The sequence below is a fragment of the Haplochromis burtoni genome, unplaced genomic scaffold, assembly GCF_018398535.1.
Source record: "Haplochromis burtoni strain Fernald_Lab_line unplaced genomic scaffold, NCSU_Asbu1 Contig_200, whole genome shotgun sequence".
NCBI lineage: Eukaryota > Metazoa > Chordata > Actinopteri > Cichliformes > Cichlidae > Haplochromis > Haplochromis burtoni.
The window spans coordinates 1-9,748 of record NW_024582561.1 but is presented as its reverse complement, the minus strand read 5'-3'; the positions used below and the strand labels follow the sequence as shown (position 1 = coordinate 9,748).

Here is a 9,748-nt window from a genome sequence, read left to right as displayed (position 1 = left end):
TGTGTGTGTGTGTGTGTGTGTGTGTGTGTGTGTGTGTGTGTGTGTGTGTGTGTGTGTGTGTGTGTGTGTGTGTGTGGCATTTAAAAATGTCAAACCATGTTATAAGTAAGCTGCAACAATTAAGAGTGAGCTTACTTGTGACAACTTTAGTTTACCTAAGAATTAAGATGATACAATCATCATTTGTTTAATCAGGACAAAAATAATACGTGTATGTTAAAATATATATAATGTGAAATGAATGCTTTTCCAGTTTAAGGTCTGGAGCTTCCATGGTGTCAAAGGCTGAGAGGCACGTTACACCCTGGACTGGCTGCTAAACTATTGTGGGGATAACACTTAAAGACAGACAACTATTTACATTCGCATTCACACCTACAGACACACCTGCCTGTGGGAGGCAGGAGGATTATCTGGAGGGAACATGCAAGCTCCAGATAGGAGGACCTGCTTGGTGAAGTGCTAAGCGCTTCACCACTGTGCTCCCACAAAAACAGATTCATGAATATAAATATAAATGATTTAACACAGCACCTGCAAAAATATGTCTGTTTGCTCCTCCCTCTCTCTTCACCTTATGCAGATCATCGCTACACAGTCATCTGAATATGAAAGTGCGTGCAAATCCCTCGACCCAAATATGATAAACCCGAGATATGATTTACAGTCTCACTATAAAAGCTTGCATTTGACCTCATGGTGCACTTTCTTTGCTTCCTCTAAACCAGCGGCGCTGAGCGGAGCAAACAGGCTGCGCAACATGTCTGACACACTGTCAGTTTATGCCTCTGTTTTACTTTGTGTGTGTGTGTGTGTGTGGGGGGGGGGTCCCTTTTTTCACCCACTCCTACACACTGACACACAAAAACAAATACCCTCATACTATGTCTTTGTAAGAACAACCTTAACCCTAAAATCCTTAAAACGCATGCCCCTTTGCCGCTGGTGTGATCTCTGACCACAGCATGCCTGTGTACTGAATCTTCTGACCACTGCTTACATTTCATGTCAAAGCTGAAAAGAAGCAGATGTTAGGAGAAGGAAAAATTGTGAGTCAAAACTGTTAGCCTTAAAATCTGTTATTCAAACTGGTATTGAAGTAAAACATAAGGAAACACAGCTTTATTTAAGTGTAAATAGAGATGTAAAAAATTACTGTCTTGACTCTGTTTATAGAATTTCACGTTATCCCCCCAGAATGAGTATTTATTACATCGTAGCTCCAGTGGATTACATAATAATGTGTGTCAGCTGTTCCCAAAGTGTGTGCTGTCGTCTCCTTGTGGATCATGATTTCACAGCAAACGATTCATAAGATGATGTCCTCTACTTCTGATCTGGAGCTTATATCTTATATTGGGTGGGGGGGATGGAGCTCTGGCTGTCATTTCAGTGCCAGGACATTATCTTTTCAAATCTGGGTATACACTATATGCCATAATATTAGGTACACCTGCTCAACCCCTCTTCTCTCTGAGTTTCTGCAGAAGACGACCCCAGGTGCCACTCCTGTCAGCTCAGAACAGGAAACAAAAGCTGTAATGAACACAGGATCGTGAAAACTAGGCAACAGATGATCTGAAAAAACGTTGCCCGGTCTCATTCTCGATTTGTTTCTCCTGTGACGTTCAGATGGTAGAATCACAGTTTAGTGTACAACATCAAAGCATGAACAGGAGATCCACATCATGGATGTGCGGTTGACAAATCTGCAACAGATTGTGATGCTGTCATGTCAACTGGGACCGAACTCTGAGGAGTATTTGCAGCATATTGTTGAGTCTTTGCCATGAAATGTTAGGACAGTTCTGAAGGCAAAAGGAGGACCACGGTGGTATTTGCAAGGTGTACCTATTTCTCTGGCCAGTGAATGTAGAATCCTGCACACAAACTGTTTTTTTTTTTCCTCTGGTCTCCTCCCCAGTCGAAACCAGGAGTCACATGTTTAGCCGCAACAATTTCAAAGTCCTGAAATTGTTGGGTTTTCTCTGTTTTCCTTGAATAAGTGCAGGGTCTTTACCTTACAATATAAAGTGCCTTGAGGTGACTGCTGTTGTGGCTTGGCGATGTATTCATAAAATTGAATTGAATTGAACTGAAACACACAGAAAAGCCAACAAACAAAGAAACTGTCATTTTCAGTCATTTCACTAGGGGGAGACAGTCACAAAGGTTTGCATAAGCAGGAGTAAGAAGTGCTTTTGTTTTGCATCCATATTTTACACCCTGCAAGAAGAAGCTGGTGTTGACCCCGAATAAAATGCAGTGCCCATATTCATTGTTATCATTACATGTCAGATATCTTCATTTATGATATTCTCTGATGTATTTTTAATCGTTTTCTGGACAAATGGGAGATCTGCGAAACCTATATGAAATAAAAAGATTATCAAAATAAATCCATCGACTTGTGGTGGAGAAAAATAGACTGAATGTTAAATAAAATCCTCCTCTGGGTTAAAAGATCTTCCCTTTGGGGCCTTCTTGTTATGGTTAAAAGTCTGTGTTTTGTCCAGATTGGTCCTGTTTTTTCTCTTCAGTCAGTCTCCTCTTCCAACTCTCTGCTAAAAACCAAACTCTGGCAGCAAATGACCTTAAAGAAAGGAGATGACTCTGTGTCTTTGTGCTTTTCCATCCCACCCTGACGGTATGCTATTGTCATCAGCTAAGTTTTTCTCGCTGTTTTCCATTGTGAAGTCTGGGAAGTAGGTGGGCTGCTTGCTGCTGCTGCACACAGCAATATTAGATTGAGATAATTTAGGAACCTCTTTCTCTCATCGCTGTAGGTTTTGTTCTTTCGCGCTGCCATCGTTGCAACTTAACATTATTTCAATTCTAACCTTTCTTTCTCTTCCCTCTTCCCGTGACCAGACCATGGCGGAGTACAGCTCTCTGCTCAGCGACCTGTCTGAAAACATCACCAACGAGGACTTGGAGCAGCTCAAATCTGCCTGCAAGGAGGACATCCCTGAGGACCAGAGCAACAACATCACCTCCTCCAAAGAGTGGTTCAGCTACCTGGAGAAGAATGACAAGCTGGCCCAGGGTGAGAGACATAAATTAGATCCACTTCTTGTTATGGTTCTTTTCATATGTGGCTTAAATTGATGTCAGAAACACCTTTATGAGCCAAAAAATCTCCTCTAATAATGCTTCCTAATGCAGATAACCTGTCGTACATCGAACACATCTTTGAGATCTCACGGCGACCGGACCTGCTGACAAGGGTGATCGAGTATCGCACCAAAGTGCTCAAGATTTCTGAGGATGATGAGATCGACACCAAGCTCACACGCATCCCTTCGGCCAAGAAATACAAAGGTAGCACGCTCTGTCTTAAAAACTGAGAAAGTTGAATTTGTTTATTTGAAAGATTGTTCCCTGTTTGGTTTAATGTTCTCCCAAATCTGATCTAGTTCTGCTCTCTAGTGGCTCAACCGAATAACTGCCTGAACAGCTTCTTCAGTGATCTTCATTCTCAGTAAATGTATGAAACGGGCTGATCTGCTCATAAAATAGATTAAAAAGAAATCGTGTTTTACATGGTTATACTTGATGTTGTAATCATTAACCAGTAATATGTAGTCACAACAAAAGCTTCAGCATTACTGGAAGACCAATATGTGAGAAATAAAGTAATTATTATGTCGTATCAGCCGCATTTCAGTTTCCTCCGTTTCCCCTTTTTTGTTTTTAAATTAAATCTCATGTTTTACTTTCAACATTTTAGACACAGATTTAATTATGAGGTTGAAATATACTGCTGGTATTAAACAGACTGCAATTTCCAATAGACTGCAATAACCTGTCAGCTTTTGAGAGGTTAAATTAATTCAGAGGCTTCATGTTGAACTGAAAATGTTCATTTCCATTCTCTACCTATTCATTTATTTAGTTTTTTATTTAGTTTATTACAAGATTTTTGTCTTGTAATAGAGTGAGGTTATAACAACATAAAAATGTGAGGACAATGGTCAAATAAGTCTTGTTGTTTCCTCGTCATCATCATTCTTTATCTTTCCATCGAAGTTTGTTCATCTTGTTTAATTACTAATAATCAAAGTGCTACAAAAATGTGACACTGACATAACTAATGATTTTATCAGGCAAAAGAAGAAGAAAAATGTAATCTTTTCAGATCGTTGCTGTAATGAATACCTCTTTTAAATTACAATAAAAGTTTAAAAAAAATTAAATTAAAAACAAAACTTTAAAGCTTTCAGCTGCTGCCAATTGCCTTCAAATATGTCCTTTAATTCAATATTTTTCTCTTTTCTGGATGTTACTTAGTAAAAATAAAAGGCACCAAAAATGTCATGAATGTTCTTAGTCCTGCTGTTTGTATAGTAATTAACAAATTCATTAAACTGACACATAATGTAAGGACATAATGTTAAGACACTAACTGACATTAGCTGCCCTTAATTGGCAGTACTCATTTACTAAGTCTTACTAAGTACAAAATTAGATTTTTAAAGATAGAACATAACTAACATTGTTATTTGGGAGTTTTCAATTTTAGCACTTTGCAAAAAAAAGTAAATCACATTAGAATCTTTTAGAAAAAAGCAACTTTTGTTTGCTAACTTTTAACAGCTGCTTGCTAACTTGTGTTATTACTAGAGAATAGAGACAGAAGAACAGGAATCAGAGAGAGGAGCAATCCCACAGGGAGACAGATGTGAGGACATGGACAGCTTGTTTTTGCTGGTTTTTATGACGGTGCATGTCACAAACACAAGAAAACGCAAATACTTTAGAAATCTTTTTAAAAATTAGTTGAAAACTAAAAATTATACTGTTTTGCATTAGGCAAATAGCAAACTGAATTCACATTTGTATGCCCAAATTTGAGCTGGCACACTGGACTTCAAACATAAAATTTAACAAGTTTCTGGTGGAAAATCTTTCTAGCGTTGTCGGCACATTTTTGATGAGAAATCAAAGTTTATTCTGATGCTGTGTATTGTGTTAACGCGAAGAAGCAGAAAACGTTCCTTATGCCTGAAACTGAGTCTAGTCTTAACAATAGCTATAAACAGCTATAAATCGAGCTGTGTGAGTCGGATATCTGTAGAAGCATTTACTTTACGTGAGAAAAGACTTAAATCATTTGTTTTTAATGTGCTGTCTTATACTTGTTGTCTTGCACCTTTTGAAAGACCAGGTTTCTTATGATTACCCTTTCTTTCTCTCAACTCTCTTTTTCCAACATTTCACCCCTCCGCTGTGAAATAAAGACATCATCCGCCAGCCATCTGAAGATGAGATCATCAAGTTGGCCCCACCCCCTAAAAAAGCATGAGGTCACGAAGTCCAGCCCTGATCTTGGCACCTTGATTTCTTCACTCCTGGCACTCCAGTTATCCAATCAACCGTCTTTGGCCAGCCCTTCCTTCTTCACCCCTTCGCACACCCAGCCACGTACCCCCACCCCCTTTCCCTGCATTACCACATACCAGAACCACGCAGGCCGCCACCAACACAAGCAACCAATCCGATCATAGTGACGCAGACTCTTCCCAAGCTGTGGAGAGACTGGAAGCTGCAGAAAAAAAGACATTACATGAAGAAATCTGGAGACGGACCAACAGAGTATGTGTGTGGAGAGAGAGAGAGAGAGAGAGCCAAAGTCTGCCCCCGATTAAGGCACTGAGTGGGTCAGTTCAGAATGAGTGTGATCTTTGATACTGTGTTTATTGCAACCATCTGTGTGTGCATGACAGTCAAGGTTGTCAAATTTAAAACAAAGACTACATCCTCCCAAGAGGAAGCAGAAATTACAACCCCCTGCCTCTAAACTAAACAATGGCTCATTTATTTTTTCCAAAATCTAATTTTAAAGAAGAAGAAAGAGAAATACTAAAGGTGTATATGGATTATAGGTATAATGCAATATACTTAGACTAACAGAATTAACCACTAGTTAAATGTTTCTATTGTTTTTTTGCCTTGAATGTGCAAATTAGCCAAAATGTCACAAACAATTGTGTAAAAACTACTGAACTACCATGTAAGAAATGTAAACAGTAATCTGCATTATCAGAAGTAATTTTAAAATCAAAACTGCAGCGATTAAAGCAATTAAATATTAAAAGTAATCATACATAACATATTCCTCTGGTTCATTTCTGTGACAGGGTTCATGTAATGTGCAGCTTAAGCTGCTTAAAAGAAGATTAGCATTAGCATAAAGACTGGGAATACTGGAGTGGACAGCCTGTCTATAGCCTAACAAATTAAATTTAAAATCCTTTGAAGAACTTTTTGACAGAGTCAGACTGGATGTTTCAGTCTCTTTCAGATCTTTAAGACAAGTTAAGCTAATCAAACCCAGTGTTAGCTATACATGAATCCGGCAGCCGATTTGTTCCGCCAGCTAGCTAGGTCACTGCTACAAATGCCTCCATGTTACACAAATGAATCAGCAGCACCAGTTATTTAACATTTGGCATGTGCATACCAGGTTTTATTTTGTTCTATTTGCCGACTTTTTTAACCCATGCTCAAGAGAAGTCAACCTTAGAGAAGTCATAGTAGCAGTGGTTCCCAGGTACTACTGAAGGTACCTTATAGAGAGGGTGATCTTATTGCACATATTCTGTTTGTGGCATTACCTTTGTGGTTGTTATGTTGTTCTATAAAGCACAACAGTGAGGCCACGGAGTAAAAATCCCATTCATATTCTCCATAGTGGGTTTGAGTACGAGCCATAAAGATGGAACACACCAAAGGAGGCTTACCTTGAGGTACAAGTATGAAACGATGGTGTGTGCTCCTGTAGGAACAGGAAGTCTGTATTACATCAACTTTGTTTCAATAGAAACTGCTTTATTCAAGATGTCATGGAAAAGAGATACTTGTTGGTCTTTAAACCCATGAACATCAGGTTCCTTACTGAGTAACACAAAATTTAAGAAAGCACCAGGACAGTTATTGCAATCAGGAACAAAGTACTCTTCCAAGCTATGCTAACCGACAAAAAATGAATAAGAATACATTTGAGAAGACTAGAAGGTTTTTTGAGTGAAATCTATGGAGAAAATGAATGAGAAATTCACTTCCAGAAATTGGGTATGTTGTTACTGTTGATCTCTATTTAGAGCAGCTAACATTGTGTCATCTAATGTCATAATAAGGTGATTGAATTTATTCTGTGCAACCATGGCAACCCATAGACAATATCTTAGCCTAATAACATTAGATAGATAAGCAGCACTGGTGCTGTTTCAAAGAAGCAAGGAATCAAGGTAGACGTTTGCATACTAATTACCGTCAAACTGGCTAATGAAAATCTTATTATTATAATTCTCAATTCACTTCTGGTTAGCATTTCGTAGGGACGCTACACTGCAACCTGGATTTGTGAATGGCTTCAAAAATTTGGTGAGAAACCGTGAAAAACGAAACACCGTATTTCCACAGATGTGTAACTATTGCCTTTGAATATATCATAGTTTATTAAAAACAACAGTTATCAAGTTACCACATTGTTGCCATTTTAGAAACAAATCCAGAAAAAAGTACTTAATTGACTATTATTCAGCTAACGGTTTTATATTCATTCCCTTTCAGCCCCGTCCACACAGGAAACAACCATAGAAAGTCACATTCAGAGACTCAAAGTGGGAAAAAAAGGAGGAAAAAGTGCTTGCTGCACAAAGTGGGCAGGTCTTAAGTTAAACTTGTCTCAGTTTAGCTCAAGCTCAAGATATCACTGTTTGACATGCTGACTGCTAGCGACCAATCATCAGTAAATCGCCTCCTGTGTGGATGGAGCTATACTGTTAAATAAATCATTATTTATCATTTTTCATGAAGTCTTAGTATTTTAGAGGAAGCTTTATGAAGTTGATTTACATAGGAAAAGCCAATATCTGCCTTTAGCTCACAGTCATAGCAAGAGTTATTTAAATATAAAATCTATAGCAGTCATTTCTATATTATTGAAGTTTTTTTTCCATCACCTGTTAGCATGAAAATCTTTTGTATGAGCTGATTAGAGACGTTGATATACAAATAATATATTACAATATAATATAGCAGAAATAATATATTGAGAGCTCGACTCTAGCAGCAAATTTCCACTGTCTGTGCCGACTTTCACCCTAATTTTAACTAATCAGTATCATGAGTTGAAAGTAAGATGAAAGACAAACTTTGGACTACTCTAGAAAACTGAAAAGTATATTTTAACAGAATATATAAGATATCATATATACTATGTAAAAAGATTCCCATGCGGTATTTATACATACAAGTAATTTTTTTTCGCTTCATTTGTTGCACAGGAAATAACTGACCCGTATGTGATTTTTCTCCGACTGGTAGACAAGTTAAGGCCTCTGGGAAAAATAAAGGTTCAAGTCAAGGTGCAGAATGGCAGAAAGCATCAGAAAGAAAGACAAAAAAACATGGCATGTGACAGTAACACATACATTTATTTAAGTGTACATAATTGTGACAAGGATCTCTAATGCACACAGCGGCTCATAACCTAACCTAAGCTGACTATGCCTCTCCTGCCATGCACCAAACACAATCGCTAGCAAGACTGTTGAAACTAAACTATAATAACTGCTCTTTTGAACACTGTGTATCTCTTATCCCCACGATGAAGCCTTAGCAGACTTTGTGTTTACCCCTAAAAATTTTCCAGAACTGTGAGAGTTTGTGTGCAAAGGCGCACGCACGTCAAGTCGATCACCAAACGGCTCTCACTTTTTTTAGAGAGTGATGCTACTTTTATTCTGAAATTTGCTAAGGACTTCAGTGTTAGTGTGTACAGAATGTTTGTGGTCTGTTTCTGCACCTGTCTTTGTTGTCCTCACAGCTGTAGGATCCAAAAATGAGGCAACCATATATAAATCTTATCAGTGTATGACTAGTTATTTATTCCAGCCCCGCTACCACCCCGCTTCCCTTCCACTCCGACCCCCAGTGCCAATGACCAAGACTTTTATTTCGATCACAGTTTTTGTGATCTGCTTCTGTTCTATTTCTCCTTTTCTTTTTGTATTGCTTGACGTTTATTGTAGTGTTTGACTGATTTGTATCCTATGCATTTATGTCTGTAGGAAAACTGCACTGTAACATAACCTCCCAACAAACCGCTTAATCTAAGGAACTGAGCTCTTTAATTGTGACTAGTCAGGGTGTTTGACAAAGATCCTGATATTCTTGTGTTGACATTGCATGATGTATGTACTGGATGGAGTGGCACTTTTAAGGAACTGTGCAGTGTTTGAAAAGAAAAGTGTTTGTTTTCCAATGTTCATTGTTTGAAACTGGGGAATTATACCTTGTTAGACCAACTATACTGTAAAGCTCTCATTCTGCTCTTTAGCAAGCCAAGTCTTAGTCAAAAGTCCTTTAATGAATGCAATCATATGCTGAGGTTAACCACCAACGCTGGACATTTATTTTTTATATATAAAGCATCCAGCTAATCAAGGCCAGATCAAGCTTTTTATAGTACTGGAATAATCCACCTTTAAATACTTTAACACTGTTATAGATACGCTACGTCTTAAATCGATCTGAGGTTTAGCTTTTATGCATTCAGTCCCGTTCACCAGTTGGGTCCATAGTAAAGTATATCAATACTTATTGAACTGATTGACAGGAAATCTGGTGCACACACTCATGGTCACCCGAGGATTGTGGCCCCATTCCAACATGAAACTTATGACACTGACATTATTGTGAAAACGTTTTAATTTTTTTTTTTTTTTTGGTTGGGGGGGGG

General features: G+C 38.2%; 1 protein-coding gene across 1 annotated transcript in view; it reads left to right on the top strand.

Annotated features, from left to right (window-relative positions):
• Positions 1–5,437, top strand: part of LOC102298997 (proliferation and apoptosis adaptor protein 15) — a 55,399-nt gene extending 49,962 nt beyond the window's left edge. The window contains exons 2-4 of the mRNA XM_005936300.3: positions 2,872–3,046; positions 3,166–3,321; positions 5,241–5,437. Coding sequence (XP_005936362.1) covers positions 2,875–3,046; positions 3,166–3,321; positions 5,241–5,305 — 393 coding nt within the window. The 5' untranslated portion in view covers positions 2,872–2,874 and the 3' untranslated portion in view covers positions 5,306–5,437. The remainder of the gene's footprint in view (positions 1–2,871; positions 3,047–3,165; positions 3,322–5,240) is intronic.
• Positions 5,438–9,748: the final 4,311 nt, after the last annotated feature.